We start from the raw sequence: 19,099 nt of genomic DNA, 5'->3' as shown, positions 1-19,099 counted from the left end.
AGGTAAGTAATATCGTTAACATTAATATAGTTGTAATAAATATCGTTTACAAAAACATAGTTTACAATAATATCGTTTTTTAAATAATTATAAGTAATGTAGTGTTTTTAATGAGTATTTGTAGATAAAGTAGTTTTTTTAGTAGTATTTTATTAGTTAATAATGTATTTTATGTTGAATTTAGTATTAATAGTTCCGTAGCGGGTTGTGGATTTATAGGGGAGTAGGGTGGGAAGTAATTTAAATATAATGAAATAATAGATTAATTAATGTTTTAAATGAATATAAATAGTGTAATAAATAATAGTTAATTAATTTCAATTAGTTAATTGATTAATAATTATGTAATTAATTATGTTAATTTATTAATTAATTTTAGGTGTCTGTACATGAATTTTTTAGTGAAAATGTAGTAAATTAATTACAATTTAATTGATTAATTATTTAATTAATGATTAAAAAATATTAATAATAATTGTTATTTTATAAATGATTAAATACATTTAGTAATTTTTACCCCTACGCTATCCAACGCTTTCCCTACTGTTGCACCCCCTGGAGTGGGAATAGTAATTTTTCCCCCTACGCTATCCAACGCTTTCCCTACTGTTGCACCCCCTGGAGTGGGAATAGTAATTTTTACCCCTACGCTATCCAACGCTTTCCCTACTGTTGCACCCTCTGGAGTGGGAATAGTAATTTTTACCCCTACGCTATCCAACGCTTTCCCTACTGTTGCACCCCCTGGAGTGGGAATAGTAATTTTTACCCCTACGCTATCCAACGCTTTCCCTACTGTTGCACCCCCTGGAGTGGGAATAGTAATTTTTACCCCTACGCTATCCAACGCTTTCCCTACTGTTGCACCCCCTGGAGTGGGAATAGTAATTTTTACCCCTACGCTATCCAACGCTTTCCCTACTGTTGCACCCTCTGGAGTGGGAATAGTAATTTTTACCCCTACGCTATCCAACGCTTTCCTTACTGTTGCACCCTCTGGAGTGGGAATAGTAATTTTTACCCCTACGCTATCCAACGCTTTCCCTACTGTTGCACCCTCTGGAGTGGGAATAGTAATTTTTACCCCTACGCTATCCAACGCTTTCCCTACTGTTGCACCCTCTGGAGTGGGAAAAGTAATTTTTACTCCTACGCTATCAAATGTTATAATTAGTAATATATTGTATATTTTAATTATATGTATGTATTATTTTTGTTATATAAAGTAATGTGTTAAATATATGTATATGTCCACATTTATTAAGTTTATGATTAAAAAGTGTAGTAAATTTGTTTTAAATAGTTAAAAAATAAAAGTAATGTAATGTATTTTGTTAATAGTACTTATATTTATTTATTATTTAATGTAATTTTAATTATTTTAAAAAGTCGATATTTTTTACATCTATATTAATTACAACGATATTTTGGAGTCGATATTTATGTACTTACCTGTTTAAGTATAGGGAGTCGATATTTATGTAAACAATATTTTTACAACTATATTTATGTCAGCTATATTTTTGTAATCGATATTTTAACACCCTACCCACAGATGACAAGGGATGGATGGCAAACGGTCGGACGCAAACGTCTGCCCAGGAAGGGACTTAAGCCAGATCCCGAGACATTAGCGCAGGAGCACGCAGCGCCGATAAAGGAGGTCTCCAGGGATACGTTTGAGGATCAGTGAAGGGTCACGGATGAGGGTGCGGCTGCACTATGCTTTCGCTACATGTAGGGAGGGCGGGATGGGGGGCTTCGGAGCTGCCACTGCCACTGTTCTCCCTCCTTTGAGACTTTACTACAGGCCTGGTCTGTGCCTATATTGGGCCTGGGACAATGTTCACAAGTTCAGTTGGGGCACGGGGGTGGGGAAGGGTGGTGTGGGGGATTGGGGGCGGGCTCCGGTGTGTTCACTTCACTAAGGCGGCAAGAGTGGGTGTGTGGGGTGGCTCGGGATCAAGACAGCGGTTGAGCGGGATAGGGTACATACCTCCCCATGACTGATGAGTCTATTCAGGTTCTTACCCTAAATGTTAAAGGGCTCAACCCTATCAAACGAAGGGCAGTACTCTCCTATTTGGAGAACTCCGGGGCGGCCATATGCCTTCTCCAAGAGACTCACTTGCTGGCCAAAGACTGGCATCGCATGAAGTCCAGGGCTTTCCCTACTCAGTGTTACTCCTCCACCGCAGAGAAGAAGGCAGGTTTTTGCTAGTCACTTCAAAGGCCGGGTGGGGGACAAAGTGGCAGAAATCAAAGGTAGACTTTTAGCCCACACTGTCTTCCTTGGGAACTTGACGATCACGGTGGGATCTGTTTACGCTCCCAACTCCAGTCAGGAGACCTTCCTCAAAGGGGCACTGTCTGAGGTCATGGGCACAGATTCGAGGCACACACTGATAGGCGGGGACATAAACCTGGTTATGGATAACGAAAGGGATAGGTCGGGGCGGAAGTTCGGCGATTCCGGAGCTCTCTCTACTGAGGGGAAGCGCTGGCTCGCTAGCAGGGGGTTCCTGGACACATGGAGAGAGATCCATCCCACAGCCCCTGGGTACACCTTTTACTCACATGTGCACCGTACATATGCCCGAATAGACCACTTTTTCGGTTCTGTGGAGTTGGCCCCTATGGTACAGGACATGGAGGTTGCCCCTGCGGCCTTGTCGGATCAAGATGCGATAGTGCTTCACGTACAGGTCCCGCGTATGCAATCGCATAAGGGTAGATGGCGACTCAGGGAGACTTTACTCTCCCGCAAGGGGGTCACACAGCAACTTTCCCAGAGCATCGCAGATTATTTAAGCCAGAACGACACGGGGGAGGTGACCCCGACGGCAGTCTGGGGGGCACTGAAGGCGGTCATCAGAGGGGAGTTCATAGCACTCTCGGCTGTGGACAACAGGGAACGGAAGGAGAGTCGTCGGGAGCTGGCAGCACAGGTGCTGGAGCTGAAGAGAGTACACAGCCTGACGGGGACCCCAGGATTTGGCGCAAATTGAAGGCAGCCAGAGCACAGCTTGTGAGCCTCAATCTAGACCGGGCGGAATACGCTGCATTGCGTCTCAAGCACACCTACTACGTGGGAGGGAACAGGACGGGCCTTCTGCTGGCCAGTAAACTTAAAGCGAAAATTGTCCGGTCTAGGATCCCCATCATTCGCTAGGAAAGTGGGGGGGAACTCCGCGAGGACGACCACATTGCGGAGGCATTCAGGGCATCCTATGCCACGCTCTACAAGGCTGACCCGGCCTGCGAGGCTGAGGCAGGGACGGCATACTTGGGCGCAGCTAATGTCACCTCCCTTAATGAGGCGAACGCCTTGGCTCTAGATGCCCCCATATGATTGGAGGAAGTGATCTCGGCCATTGCACGCCTCAAACCGCTTAAGGCACCGGGCCCAGATGGGTTCTCCGCGGGCTTTTATAAATCCTTCTGCCCCCTCCTGGCTCCCATACTGACAAAACTATTCAACTCTTTTCCAGGTCCGGGATCGATCCCCCAGGACATGCTGGAGGCAGATATTATAGTCCTGCCGAAACCGGGCAAGGACACGTTTCGGTGCACGCCCTATTGGCCGATCTCACTCCTCAATCTCGACTTAAATCTCTTTACAGGGATTCTAGCCGAGAGACTGGGCCCTTGCCTTCCTGGTATAATAGAACCGGATCAAGCAGGCTTTATTCCCTCCCGTCAATGCGCTGACAACACCAAGCGCCTGATGCATGTGATTGATAAAGTGCACTATAACGCAGCGGACGCGGCCCTCCTCTCGGTCGACGCATAAAAGGCGTTTGACAGAGTGGACTGGATCCACCTAGACGAGACAATGGTAAGATTTTGTATGGGTGATAGGTTCAGGGCTTGGGTGGCCAGTTGCTACGCGTCGCCCCGGGCGACGATCAAGGTGAACGGGACTAGCTCCAAACCGTTAGATATCTGGCGAGGCACGAGGAAAGGCTGCCCGCTCTCGCCGCTGCTATTCGCCCTCTATATCGAACCTTTCGCCGAACATGTACGAGACAACCCGGCTATCAAGGGCATTATGTTTGGGGGCGCTGCACAAACTATAAGCTTGTACGCAGACGACATTTTAGTGGCCGTAGACAACCCCAGGGCCTCGATACCAGCATTTTTAGAGGGAATGGAGCGGTTTAGGAAGATATCGGGCTTTAAAATGAACGTCGGGAAATCAGTGATCCTTCCTCTTGGGAGTAATACCCGCCAGGCCAATAGAGGCTCGCTCCGACTGGGTGGGCTGTCCACGCAAATGGAGCTCCCATACCTGGGGATCGACTTAACGCCCACAACAGCCCAGACCGTTGAACTAAACTACACCAAGCTCCTCAATCGCATCCGAGGGGATACTCTGAGATGGCGACAGCAGCCGCTCTCCTGGCTGGGCCGGGTGGCCGCTGTTAAAATGTCCCTGCTACCAAAAGTGCTGTACCTCTTCCAGACCATCCCGGTCACCCCCGATAGGTAGGATTAAAAAACTACAAGACAGTATTCAGCAGTACATTTGGGCAGGTAAACGTCCTAGGATGCGACGCGACCTAATCACACGGGTTCCAGCGGAGGGAGGGCTAGGCGTACCTGACTTGCAGTGATACTTCCAGGCAGCACAGCTACGATACCTCTTAGAATGGTCCAGGCCAGCTTCGGCGAAACACTGGTTGTTTCAAGATAGGGCGATGGCGGGAATGCCGCTATGGACGGTCCCATTCCTGGCGCGCCCAGACAGGCCGGCGTACATTAAAAAGTCCCCCATCACCAGAACGCTCCTCCAGGTGTGGGACGCGGTGGCGGTATCCAGAGACCTTACGTCCTTCCCGTCACCGATGACACCCCTGCTCGACAACCCGGCGTTCCCGCCAGGGATGGCTCCTGGTTCCTTTCCGCAGTGGCGACAGACCGAGTGTCGCGCGGCCGGGGACTTATTTGATCTCCAGGGCTTCATGACACTAGAAACCATAAAGGATGGGTATGCCATAGATAAGCCACAAATCTTCCAATATTTTCAGCTACGACACTGGCTCACTCACAAAGATACCATCCCGCATGTGGGCCGCTTTCTCATGTCATACAACAAGTAGTGGCTCGTAATCAAATCCACAGATAAAAGAGCGATCACGGAACTGTAAAAGCTGCTGACCTCCCCCACCCCCCCGCCAGTGACTAGATCTGCTGGGCAGAAACGATAGGAGCGGGAGCTGGGACGTCCGCTCTCGGATAAGGAACGGCAGGACATTTTCTACCGGGTGCACCACACGGCTCGCAACGTGGCCAGTCGGGAATCGGCGGTCAAGGTGGCCTATTACTGGCACCTGACCCCGGAGAGGTTGCACCAGAGTAATCCTAGTAGAGATCCCATGTGCTGGAGGTGATGCGGACACACAGGGACCATGCTTCACATGCTATGGGAATGCCCAGAGGTGCAGGAATACTGGGAGGTGGTACTCTGGGACATAGACTTATATTTCGAGACTGAGATTCCCCGCTTCCCCACGTATGCGATCCTGGGCCTGCCCAACAAACTCACCTTCCCACTCAAGTCTATAAGAGGGAGACAAATGGGGCTGGCGATGGGGGCAGTGACACAACACATCCTTTCACTTTGGGGCACCTCACGGAAACCCACGCATACGGGATGGCTCCACCGGCTATGGTATATAATGGGGATGGAGCGCATACAAGCCTCTCGTACACAAACGTCAGACACTTTTAGAGAAACATGGTCACCCCTGGTCTCTTTGCTATCCCATGAATTCCATGAGCTTACATGCCCGAAATATCTCAAAGTTCTTAGACTGGTGGATGAGTTTCATAAACCTCCAAGAGACAAGAAATAGAAACCTTGTTAGGGGTCCAGTCGGATACCACGTGATTACACAGCAGAACACACCGGAGGGGTTGGACGGGGGGAGGGGGGATGTTCACGAGGGGGGGACGGTTGGGGTTAGGGTGGACCTCGAGCGGGGGTTGGTTGCAGGAGCTCTACTGTACTTCACTTTGATGGGTATCACCCTCGCCAGCAAACATGGACACATAGCATTTACCCCCGGGGACTGGATCTCTGACGATGGGTCCGACTCAGGGGGCGAAAGAGGAGTATCTGATTGTGATTGTCCTAATATTGCACTGTTTTGTTTTCAAGAAAATAAAAATACATTTGATCAAAAAAAAAAAAGAGACACTGCGTTCTACAGCCACATATAAGGAAAAGAGGATTCAAGATCTCGGACAATCTTTGAGAAATTCCTTCAAACCCTCACATCCACAAGGCACTTAGTATCTGGTATTTACTCAAAATGAAGCAGCCCCAATTGAATTTCGCATATCAAGAACAATTGGGAAAAGAGCTCAAAACTTCACTCTTTGCCGAACACTGGGATGACATCTTCACATGCACAAACAATTTTGCTCATCATGCCCATGGACGAGGAACCCTAAACAAAATTGTGTGCAAATGGCATTCTACACCAGCACGCCTACACATGATTGATAAGACATACTGCTGGAAGCACTGCAGGAAGAAAGACACACTACTACATATACTATGGGCATGCCTGAACCTGAGGACTTCTTGGATGATATACTGCTCATCATATCCCAAATTGAGTGGGAAATGGTGACAAATGACTAAGTATCTATAATCTTAAGTGCTCAACAGTGTCCGCCTACCTATTATCCTCTACCATAGGGAAGCATATTTCTCAGTTACTACTTGTGGCCATCAAATAATACTGAGCCGATGGGGTAACCCCGTATCATCGACAATGGAATTATGGCTCTAGCTCCTTTGTCACCTACTGGCACATGAGAAAAAAGCATGCAATCTCAAAGGGGAGGCACTCAGATTTATTAAAATGTGGGACCCAGTGCTGGAACACCTGAATGATGACAATAGTGGTCTGCATTACCCAATTAGATTCCCTGCTCTGGGACCATTAGACAACGATAAATAAGTGTTAGCAAAGAAATAGGCACATCTGGAAGAAGGAATGAAGGAGGACGCTCACGTCGACTTCTGAAAAATGGGCACTGCGGGAGCGGAGGAAGGGTTAGTAGGGAGGGGAGCCAGACTTTTGAGTTGGGTGATTGGTATCATTCAAGACGGGAATGGCTACCTGAGGTTATGCATTATGTCAGACAAGTCAGCCTTAGGGTGGTCTTCTCCCAAACCGTTGCCTGTTTACCTCCAATTTTGTTGGATTTTTGTTGATCTTGGCCTTAGGACTCTGTGCAGTTTACCACTACTGACCAATGCTAAGGTGCTTGCTTCCGTAAACATGGTTTGATTGGCATATACCTAATTGGCATATTTAATTTACTCATAAGTTCCTTATAGAGTGTTATACCATATACCCAGGGCGTGTAAATTAAATGCTAACAATGGGCCTGCAGCCCTTATTATGCCACTCACTTAAGAAGTCCTTCAAAACATGTCCCGGCCTGCTTGTCAGAGTGCTATGTTATCTTGGCATTTAAACTCCCTTGCCTAGCCTTAAACTCCCTTTTGTTTACATATAAGCTAACCGTAAGGTAGGCCCTAGGTAGCCCATAGACCCGAGTTCTATGTAATTAAAAGGTTGGACATGTACTTTTAAGTTTTATATGTACTGATAGTGAAAAACTCCTTAATTAGTTTTTTATTACTGTGAGGCCTACCCCTCCTGTAGAATAACATTGGGGATTCGTTGTTACATTTAAAAAGCTATAATTCCTAATTGAGAGAGGTAGCGATGTCATGTTTGGGACCTATGAAATTGTAATCGTACACTATCTTTAATGGTAAAGTCGGAATTTTCATTACATTTTTGAAAATGCCACTTTTGCAAAGATGGCATTTTTCTCTTCTTAGCCCTTTGTTACTGCAGCCTGTCTTGGGTCACATGACAAGGTGTATCTCACAGATAGACTTTCTAAATTCGTTGCAGACGGTCACACAATTGAGGGATTGGGTGTGCCTGAATGGGCTATCTGCTTGCAGGATGAGGGGGCCCAGCTGAGCACAGCCCAATTTACACATGAATAGCCTGTACCCTACCTTTACACAAAGGGCCTAACAACCCTGTATTGTCACTGCAACCAGCTTAGAGCCTGGGCAGGGGAGTCAGGAAATTCCAACCACTTTAAAGAACCTTTCCAGAAATGTCTCCCACTTTCCAGAGGAAGTGCACCAGGGTTTAAAAATAAGACCTTCAACTCCAACTTCAACTCTTCAGTTCACTACTGGGCATGCAGAAGGACTCTCAGAGGACTGCCTGCTGCTGTGCACTCTGCCAGACTGCTGCTGTACCTGTAAGTATGGCTTTGCACCCTGGAACCTGCCTTAACGCTCAAAGGCTAGCCCGGCTGGTGAACCCTGCATGCACAATTGCACACCTGCACCAAGGACTACCAGAAGTGACTCAGAGGGCTAGTTTGCTGGCCTCCTGTTCAAAGCCACAGAGACATCGCAGGCTCTCGCCATCTTGGACCTGCACCTGAACCAAGACTAAGTGAGTCCTGAACCCCCAAGAGATGTCCCACCAGTCCTGGACCCTTTGTTGTGGTGCTAAAGGTGCCCAGATGGCCAATTTCCAAAACTGAGGACTTTCACAAAATTTGCCACAAAGTGCTTTGAGAACCAGGAGTAGACTGGGACAAACCTTCTTGCCTATCCACCCCAGGTGTATTGCCGGTGCATCTCCGGTCGGATTGACTTTGAGGCTTCTCCCGCTATGTTCTTCTCCGCAGCAGAAAATTCGGTTTAGCAGTCCTTCGCCAAAGCTGTATCTGACGTTGTGGAACTGTCTTCAGCTTCAGAACTCTGCTTTGTCTTGCTGGAGTTTTTTTACTTCCATTTTTCAACTTCCATTTTGGCGACTAAGTCCAAATGTAGAAATCTTTACCGCAGCTTTGACCCACGAACATCCGACGATGAGACACTCTCTTCGGACACCACTTGCGGCTATATTGTATCTTAAACTTAAAAAAATTCATAACGCCGTTTCTACTGATTGGATTTTTGTCATTGTGGTGTCAAATAATTTATAAAGATTTACTTTTTCTAAATTGGTTTGGGATTTTTCTTGTGTTGTGTTGTCACTTTATTATTGTTAAGCCTGACTGCTTTTTGTACCAAACTCCCCAGGGTTAAGCACAGTTAATTTAGTGACATTGTGTGCTTCATCCTGCTAGGGATGGTGTCAATTGCTAGGCCAGGGCTCACACCCCAGTCAACCAACAACCACATTTCTCACACATTATCTTTCACAAATCAATTAAAAAATAATTTAAACCTGAAGGGCAGAAGGGGCCTGTTTGACCACATCCATTTCACATGGCTTTTCAGAGACCTCTGAAGTGGCAGAGTAGATCTCTTACCCTTTAGGAATGTTACAACCCTACATTCATGGGTTATAGAGACTACACTAACCATAAATTTTGTAAGAACCCCCTTCTCCTCTTTGGGGAGTACAGTCTTCAAAATAGTTGCTAATTCTCAGTCCAGCGAATATGATGGTGGCCTATCCAGGGCTAAATTTGCTGTTTCATTTAATCGAAAATCATGTATGCTGAGTCCCCTCGTTGGGTAAAATTCATCAGCCCACCATCTAATAGTTGCTCTCCTGCTTTCCATGTCCTTGCTAATTGGCAAGAGAAAATATGCATGTTTGTGCTCTTCTGCCTTTTCTGGAGTTGTGTGAGGTATTTTTCTGTGTGCCTTTGTTGCCCCGATCAATATGGTGTATGAGGTCAGCTTATAATACTTTCTTTTAAGTTTCTATTTTTGTATTTGAAATGTATTTTATCTGGTATTTTGTCTAGCTTTAGAAGGTAATAGATCAAATGTTTGAAATGGTTGATGAGCTCATGCTATCCATTACTACTATAACTTCTGTGTGGTTCCTTCTGAATTGTATAGTATGTTCCATAAATTGTTTCTCAGTCTTTCTACTGCCGTTATATGTATGAGAGCATTTAATTATTTTCTGCACAATACTGTTTTCTTTTCATTTGTTGTGCATCCATTGATCTAAAGAGGGCCTTGGTATTCCTTTCTCTTTTGTAGTAAGAATGTATCTTGATTACTACTGACATTTTCATTAATGCAGTGTTTTTCTCCTATGGTGACCTTGTGAAATTGTATGTACTTCTAACAATTTTTTAGATCTTGGGGGTTTCAATGATATGCTGTACCCATTTCTCACAATCTGTAGAACACACTAGATTGAGATTAGAAGCTGTTGCTCTTAAAAGCAGTATGTCCATCTTCCTCTATCGACATATTGTGTTTCAGTGGAGTATTAAACTGTCTTACTTTGGCCCAGAAGTCTAGGCCCTCATTAACACTGCCCCAGTTTTTGGTGTGATGATGTTGGGCCGCAATCTCTGATTTAGACCTGTAGTCCCAAGCCAAAATCTGGACATAATGAGTTTTTGCCCTTGGAATGGAAAATGCCTACAAGGACCATAGAATAGCAGTTTTCCTTAATTCCAGGGACTATTTCCCTGACATTTTCTGCCTGTTGGGTGAGGTTGAAAGTTGTCAGTGGGAGGGCTGGTGGGGGTCAGCATGAGAGAGAAAAGTGTGGGGCTAGGTGGGATCAGGGTAGGGTTTGATCCGTCTGGAGGGAGCACTGTCTGCTCCTTCTGTGTTGTTCTGTAGGCAAGTGGGTATGGCTAGTGCTGCAGGGGTCTAGTAGGGGTTGAACAGAGCATCTGCTTGCCAGACCTGCCCTTCTCCTGCAGCTGTTTCACCAGGTGCACATCCTGTAAAACTAGACCTGGGTTCTCCTGGCCCAGAATTAATGGTACCTGTTAGACCTGTCTGGCTTTTTGACGTAGTCCCTCCTCATTATTATTTATTTTGTCCCCTTTTTGCCCCTCATACCCTTAATAATTTTTGTCTACTGACTTTTTGTAGGTGTTGGCCAGGGGGATAGGTGTTCTTTCTCCCCCTCATAATCTTTTACCTCCGGCCCAGAGGCCTGTTCTGACAGGAAAGTTGACACCACCTAAAATGGTGGCCACCAACTGCCCCAACTGTCACACCCAGAACTTGGCCATAGCCTAGCATAGGGCATTCTAGAACCTTCTGGTCCATTCTGGACCACTGAGAGGGCAGCCTATATAAGGCGGAATGCGAGGCAGCCATTTTGTCTACCTGTGGAAGTCAGCTGGAGGACAGGCTGTAGCTAAGGGTGGGAAAAGGTTAGACATAAGGTTGACCTACTGGACTGGGAAGCTGCCTTATTGATCTACCCCACTACTCCCCTTTTGGTTACTTGTCCTGGCCCCGCTGCGGAGGGTTACTGGAGACCCTGGGCGCCTAGCTTGCCCCTTGTCTAAATTATACAGGGGAAGCCTTCAGGAGAAGGAGACTGCAGTGCTGCAGTGCGCAGTCCTCTGCCCAGTGGTGGGAACTGAACTAAAGAGGGCTCCTGTTATCTGTCCAGAAAGAAGGGCTGGTGTCCTAGAGTGGAAAGAGTGCCCTGTGGCTTTATCCTGTGGAAGCCCCTTTGATCCCCCCTACCCTTTTGAGGGCAAGAAGTAAGCCTTTGACCTGGGTGGCACTGGGCATCACTTACCTGTGTCAGGACTGGCAGGGAGCCGACACTTTACTGATAGACCAGGTGTTGGAGATTGGAGGAAGATTCCCTTGAGCCTGGGCAGCCTTGTGAGGCCAGCGCCGTGAACGGGACCCCGGGGGCACCTGTCGCGCTCTGTGTCGGCGTCCGGTGGAGTCAGGAGTGAGTGAGAGCACAGTGCTCATTCCCGGCGCCAGCGCGCTACTTCCCCACTGAATTGGGGGACTGTGGTGAGAGGAGGGGCCGAGGATTGAGCAGGCCCGGTGCGGAGTCGCTTCTCCCCCGCGCATGCGCAGTAGAGCCCGGGTGCGTGTGGAAGTCGACGACGTCCACCGCTGAGGAGAGCTGTGAGGAGGCGGCTTCAGCGAGTGGTTAGGATCGATTAGAGCGCCGAGGGACAGATCCTGGACGGTGAGGAGCAGCCCTGTTGCGAGGCTGCATCACCGTGTCCGCGCTTTGATTCTGCTGCTGGAAAGGTCTCCGCTCCTCTGTGAGGGGGCGGGGAGGCCGAACTGACCAGGAGGAGCGTCTTGAGGCCCAGAGGGTGAGCGGAAGATCCGCCTGCTGGCCACCCTCGCAAGTAAGCAGGGAGGAGTGAGGGGAGGCGAGGGAGAGCTGGTTAGGCCTCCTGATCGTCTGGTTTCCTTCCCACACTGATTGAACCTGAAAGAAAGAAGGAGGGTGGAGAGCCTGGAAAACGAGGGGCTTAACTGTTGAAAAACTACCTATTTCAAGAAGCCTGGTTAGCTGAGGGGTGCAAAGAATATAAGAGTCCCAGTCAACCCCTGGCTCTTGACCATTAATGACAGTTTGCCCCCCCCCCCCTCTGATGGAGTAGAGTGTCTGAAGAGCAAAATACAAGCACATTGCATAATTAACTGTCCTATGGAATTAGAAGGGTTACCTACCAGACCTGGTTGTGGTGCATATTTAACTGTAATGAGCTATTGGAATTAATTAACAACTTGCATAGTAATTTAAGAGTATTATTGCTATTGCTGAGACCAGTTGTAGAGTATAGGTCATATTTAGAAACTATGCCTAATTAACTATTAGAAATTCTAGTAATGTAATGTGGATTCTTAAGACCAGTGACTCTGCTAAAAAGAATGCTAATACTGTGATGATATCTGCTTTTGCTTATATTGAGTAGTAGTTTCTCTTCCAAAACTTTAGCGGATTGTGATTTCACCTGATTGATGGTAAAGTACTGAACTGTGAATCCTAGAGTAATAAGTGTAAGAGTACCGACAAGTTAATTGATTAATTGCTTAGCAGTTTAAGTGATATAATTGCTGATACTAAAGTGACCTGAAATGTTCTAAGCTATTTATATTGTGAGAACAAAGAGAATATTATTTTTATAAAGCAGTACGTATTTTCCCACATTTTTGGTGTAGTGTTTTCTTTTTGAGTGCTATTGCGTGGTTTTACTTTTGGGTGGTCTGCAACCTTTACACTGTGCCTCTGAATTGTTAGTCTTGCCCTAGGCCAGGCTACCCCAGTTCCAACAGTACCTGTATTTGTAGACCAGGTAATTCCACTCCTTCAGTCAGCAGGCTCCTTGGAGTGGCCTGTGCTGGTCACCCCGAGTCAACAATCCAGGTAGAATAACGCTACATGCAATTAAGAGCTAATTGGGCAAAGGCTGAGGTATAAACATGACCTGTCCATGACTTCCCAAGCATATTGCTTTTTGTATTGTGGCTGCCTCTCAATAGGCTGATTCCTACTAAGTATTCCCTTTTGTTAAAAGGTTAAAGCCATAATTAAGTCCTTCAAAGCTGCATAGAAGGGTATTGGTATTGCTGACAGGCCAAAGATTGAGCCTTTACTTCTTAGGCTTTTCAGTGTCTACCCCCACCGCCATCCATCTAGAGCTTGGATGCTAAGATATTGGTTAGTTTTTCATAACTGTATAAAAACAGGACTCTCCAAAGCTATCCTTTGTGTAGTTTGTAGACAAGCTCTGTTCTTTCTCCTCATACCTTCGTAACATTGACACAGCTCATAACATAGCTCATGTACACAATATTTGCAGCGCTAAATTGATTAAAAATCACATGAAAGCGTGCTCCTAGTTTTCAGCTATATAAAGTTCTTACCGGCATTCAAACATATGTTTTATCTCTTTACTGCATTAATTTAGAAATTAGAGGAGCAAAAGAAATGGCTGGATGATGAAGTAGAGAGGGTCCTTCAGCAACGGCAAGCTTTAGAGGAGCTTGAAGAAGACCTGAAGAAAAGAGAGGCAATCTTAAGCAAAAAGGAGTCATTGCAACTGGAAAAGAGTCATTTGGAAATCAAGAAACTCCGATCTAGCCAGGTATGCTGTAAAACAGAAGCCTTTTGCTTATAATGTGAGATTTTCTCTAGATTTTCAACCTTTGATTCATGGAATTGTGTTTTTTGTGATGCTTTGCTTTCCTTTGCTATCAGTGTAACCATCATATATCACCTGTAATGGAAAGAGGCCAGCCAAAAATGAAATGCACTGAATATTGGTCTGAGTAATTGATTTTCTTGACCCTCATTTACAGTTTGGTAATTCAACCGTGATATCACTGGATCTCCTGCATCACACCAGCCTTCATAATTAAACTAGTTGATCATTTTTGCAGGCATTTGTCCCTGAAGCAGCTCTCAGAAGACACTTTTGAGGAAATATATTTCTGGCCAATTGTAGGAACCACACAACTAAGTTTCTACACTTTGGGCATTGTCTACCTTATAAGATTGTTCATTCTGGGATTCAGAGAGTCAACGGATTGGACCAATGTCTCCAGGCTGGTAGAGAAGGGTAGAACACCTTTAATTCTGCAGCTAAGCGCAGTCCTCTGCCTAACCTAAGGTGCAGTGTGTGTACCCAGATAGGGTCACATTTGGTCTACTTTAACTGTGTAAGGTACACTTCACACTATTCGGGTGAATCGTCTGTTTGAGTATTTAACTTTATCCATATTCCCAATCTCCCGTAGATTAGGTAAGAACTGTTCCTGATGAATTGCCAAGATCTCGCATGTCAATTTAAGCCAAGAAACATGTTGACCCGTGTTTATACCACCAATTGAGCTGCCTTGGAACATTATTTCCTACACAGCCACACTCTGTTTTTATTCATGACAGGAGCACTCACACATTAAAAATCTTTTAGGGTTCTCTTAGTCATTTTTAGATCACATCTCACATCAATCTAAATACACTATACCCTCTCACATTCTTCATTGTGGCATCTTATTTTTACAGAACTCCTGCATAGAGCCCCCTTGAGGGGCACGTTGGGCATTGCTGCACCTGCCCAACGAGGAGCTGCCCAATGATGAAGCATGACATCTATCTGGATGTTTGAGGGCTCTTGCTTCTGATCAATCAGATCCCCCGATCTGACTTGATCAGCCATCTCTGACGGACAGCTTCTCCCCCATCCCCCTCAATTTTCCCTTCCTCACCTTTATAGGTACTGCATACCTTCTGTGGAAACTTGTATACCGAAGGCGCATGTATGTTGGCCCTTGAACACGCTTCCTGTCTCTCTTTGTTCTTGATGAAGTAAGAGGGGCCTGTACCTTCGACACCTTTCTTGTCGGTGCAAAGACTGTAAAGTGGATGTCTTTGATGGTAGAGGGGGCAGCACATTTGCCAGTGAGAATACCACCTTCCCCGCACTCTAAATGAAAGAGGAATACAGGAGTGAGCAAAAGGGGGTTTCTGACGAATTTTGGAGAATGACTCGTTATCACATTTATGAATCGAGGCCCTTAACGCTATATCATGGACCGTTTGTTTCAGTATTGATTTGCATTCATGATTTTATTAGACTAGTACGTCAACTATACAGAGTCTTATGTTAGATGTTTCAAAGTAATCTTACTTTTTAGTGACTGGAATCAAGTTTCAGAAATGTATTATTCTGATTAATAAAATCAGCAAATCCTAATAAGAAAATAAGGTACTTACCTGTAACTGTAATTCTCCAGTATTGGAATCTTTCACAGATTCACATGCTTGAAACATTCCCCATCGTTGAGATGGGAGTCCCCAGGACATTTAAGATGTAATGTCACAATAGACATAGGACTTAAAGGCCTAAGGCCTCATTATTTAGTAACATATCCATGTCCTTAATTTAAAAAGGACCAAACTTAGAAAACAACCAATCAGATGACACCACCCTGTAGAACCTTCCTGAGAGAATCTCCAGACCCTCAGATTTTCTAAGCACAGTGTGTACAAATAGAAGTAACTGAGAGACAAAGAAGAGCCTTTCCAGGGAGCGAGTGGGTCGGATGTGAATCTATGAAAGATGTCAATACTAGTGAACTACAGTTACAGTTAAGTAAATTATTTTCTTACTCCAGTATTGGACCTTTCATAGGTTCACATGCTTGAATCAGAGTAAACAGCAGTAATTAGCACATTTTGCCATGCAATATATATATATATATATATCACCAAAGTGCCAAAATCTTTTGGGAGGCACACAACAGTCCTCCGCCGTCCGGGCTTCTCACGCAGCACACTTCCCCACTTGGCATTTAATCATCTTTGCCCGTTCTGCATGTAGTAGGCTGCATTTGTGGTTTAGTGCGCTGTACCTTTCACATAGGAGTCCTGTGCTCAACCTCCAAGTCGTTTGGAAGCGCCAGCCTCATACTGCTGCCAGGGGTTTTGACTCCAGCAGTTGATGGTGCTCTCCCTACGGCTCGGCAGCCGTGTCAAAATATTAATCACCAAAGTGCCAAAAGCCTTTGGGAGGCACACAACAGTCCTCTGCTTTATTTTCACTGCATAATTAAATAATCCTTGCACGAGTGTTCTTTGATGGCAGACCCTGATGATGGGAGGAAATCCCTGAAAAGCCCGGACGGCGGAGGACAGAGTGTCTCTGTACCGCTTGTCCTACTGCAGCATCTCTCATGACTTCAGAGTTCAAGCAATACTGCTCAGTGAATGTATGGGTATCTTCCAGGTTGCTGCCCTACAGATATCTAATAGGGGCACACCGGCAAACCGGGCCAGAAAGGTCGATATGGCTCTAGTAGAGTGAGCATGAACCTTTGGCAGCAGAGGCTGGCCCACCTGTTGATGCCAGAAAAGAATTGGACTAGATATCCATCAGGAGATGCTTTGCTTCGTGAGAGGGAAACCTTTCCTATGTGCATTGTAAGCTACAAACAATTGAGTGGATTTGTGAAAGGATTTGGTTCCGTCCAGACAGAATTTTAGGAGGCTTTTAACATCCAAGGAGTGCAAAGCACGTTCAGCTGACTTTTGAGGATTTTGCGAAAATTTATTTTAGTACAACCGGCTTGTTTAAGGGACTGTCAGGATAAATTTTGAATTGGTGCACAGAATTACCTTATTGTGTTTAAACTGTAAGAATGGCTCCTGGATAGTGATAGCCTGGAGTTCACCAACTCTCCTTGCCGATGTAAGAGCCAGGAGGAAAGTGGTTTTCCTGTACAGAAACTTTGTATCAGCTCTATGTATAGGTTCGGATGGGTGCTTCATCAGCTGTGCAAGCACCGTGTTGAGCTGCCATGTAGGAGGAGGAGCTCTCACAGGCGGAAAAGTCCTGAACAAGCCTTTAAGGAATTGCTTTACCAGTCTGCTTGACCACAAAGATGGAATCTCAGATGATCTCTGGAAACGGGAAATAGCCGCTAAGTGTCCTTTGATGGTTACATAAGACAAATCTTTACGTGCTAGATGTAGGAGGTATGGCAAAATCTCCTCAGAAGATGACCAAAGTCGGTGCCCCCTAGCTGATCTACACCAAATACAGAATCTTTTCCACTTTAAAGGGTATGCTCTTTTGGTACTGTTCGCTCAAGCCCAAGATAGGACTTCTCTGCATTCCATTGGGATCTTTAAGGGTTGAAACTCCTGGGACTCAGGAGCCAAGCGAATAGCCTCAGAGAACCGGGGTCTGGATGTTTTACTTGTCCCTGGTTCATCTATATCTATATCTATACTAATACAATAAAGAGAGAGCCCAAACATTTGAGGCGGGTAATCTCAGGAACCACAGCACCAATCACAACACCCAATATAGCTTTGGAAAGGGCAGTTGCAGCAGAAGGACATAAGCTATGCAGATGCCCACCATATACATGTAAAAGGTAAAAGAACCGTGCCAGCAAAGTAGTCCCTTGTGGGCGTGTCTGCGTTGTGCTGTGGCCAGTGCTGGGGGCGTGACAAACGTTGGGGGCGTGTGGTACATTCTGCCATTCATGCCATGTCTCATATCGTGTGCTGTGGGCGTGTGCTGGGGGGGTGGGCGTGTGCGGGGCGCGGGATTACGGGGAAAAAAAACGAGCGTTGTGCCCAATATTTCATTGTTTTTTCTTCCCAGGTTCTGTACATTCCAGCTCCGGGTGGGCTTGCCCCATGCTCCCAGTGACGTGCACCTGCTGTACTGTATGGAGGTCAGGCATTGCGCTATTCCCAAGGGCCGGAAGGAGCGCAAACAGGGACCATTGTGCAGGAAATGTAATCTCGCCTTAACTTCCTGGAACGCCTGAATCGCACACTGGAGATTTTCCACTTCTGTTGCGCACAGGCCTCGCGCCACGCACATCCGGACACAAGGCCCGCGTCCACGGAAATAGCAAGAAAGGGACTATCCCTCCCCTGTGAATATGTTTTGATATTCCGCAAACCAACATACCTCATACCTTCACTCCGCAATTTTTATAACACGGGACTATTACTCCGCAAATACATCATTTCTAAAACTTTTACAACGCATATGACTTTATCACACATGCCATTATAACGCAATGTAATGTATGTGGTCTTGTAAAGCGCACTGCTGCCCTGAGGCGTCGTGGCCCTGTAGACCGCTGGGGAACCCGTCCTGGCTATCCCTGTGAGATGGTCCCTACTGGGTATCTCCAAGGTGAAACCAGGCATCCCCGGCGAATGTGGGGGGCCGTTGTAGAGATGAGGCAAGCTAATGCCCAGAGTTGCCGAGTGTGATCTCTGGTGAGAGTAGGCACCAAGGCGAGAATTATCAAGTCCGCTGACCCTGGTCCACAACCCTGCCGCATCGGGAATTGAACCCTGGTCCCGGGCCGTTTTCTGCTTCCGGGTCTGCAGCCTCTAACCAGTGAGCCACACCACTCCACTATGCAAATGCAAATGCATGCGTGGTAAAGTCATATACATTGTAAAAGTACATTATTAAAACATCAAATATATGTTTGTATATATGTGTGTATAAATATATATATATATATATATATATATATATATATATATATATATATATATATATCTCTATATATATATATTTTTTTCGAACAAAGGGGGCGGCACAACTGGATACTTTATGAAGCTTTATTCATACACAAACACTCCACCAACGCGTTTCAGCCTCACGGCTTTTTTCACGGTCAGCAAGTCCTTTTTTGCTTTTGGTTTATATACTGCCCCATGTTAGCCATTAAGTGGCATTATGGGATATGTAGTTCATCAAGCAATATGTTGCAAACAGTTAAATAAAAAATAAG

General features: G+C 45.8%; 1 protein-coding gene across 2 annotated transcripts in view; it reads left to right on the top strand.

Annotated features, from left to right (window-relative positions):
- Positions 1-19,099, top strand: part of KIF27 (kinesin family member 27) — a 479,420-nt gene that overhangs the window by 365,666 nt on the left and 94,655 nt on the right. For both annotated transcript variants that reach the window (XM_086961311.1, XM_086961310.1), the window contains exon 13: positions 13,735-13,911. In XM_086961311.1, coding sequence (XP_086817437.1) covers positions 13,735-13,911 — 177 coding nt within the window. The remainder of the gene's footprint in view (positions 1-13,734; positions 13,912-19,099) is intronic.

The sequence above is a fragment of the Lissotriton vulgaris genome, chromosome 3_1 (genome assembly GCF_964263255.1).
Source record: "Lissotriton vulgaris chromosome 3_1, aLisVul1.2, whole genome shotgun sequence".
In the NCBI taxonomy this organism is placed as follows: Eukaryota; Metazoa; Chordata; class Amphibia; order Caudata; family Salamandridae; genus Lissotriton; species Lissotriton vulgaris.
The sequence above is the reverse complement of the archived record's forward strand: the minus strand, read 5'-3'. Positions and strand labels throughout refer to the sequence as shown.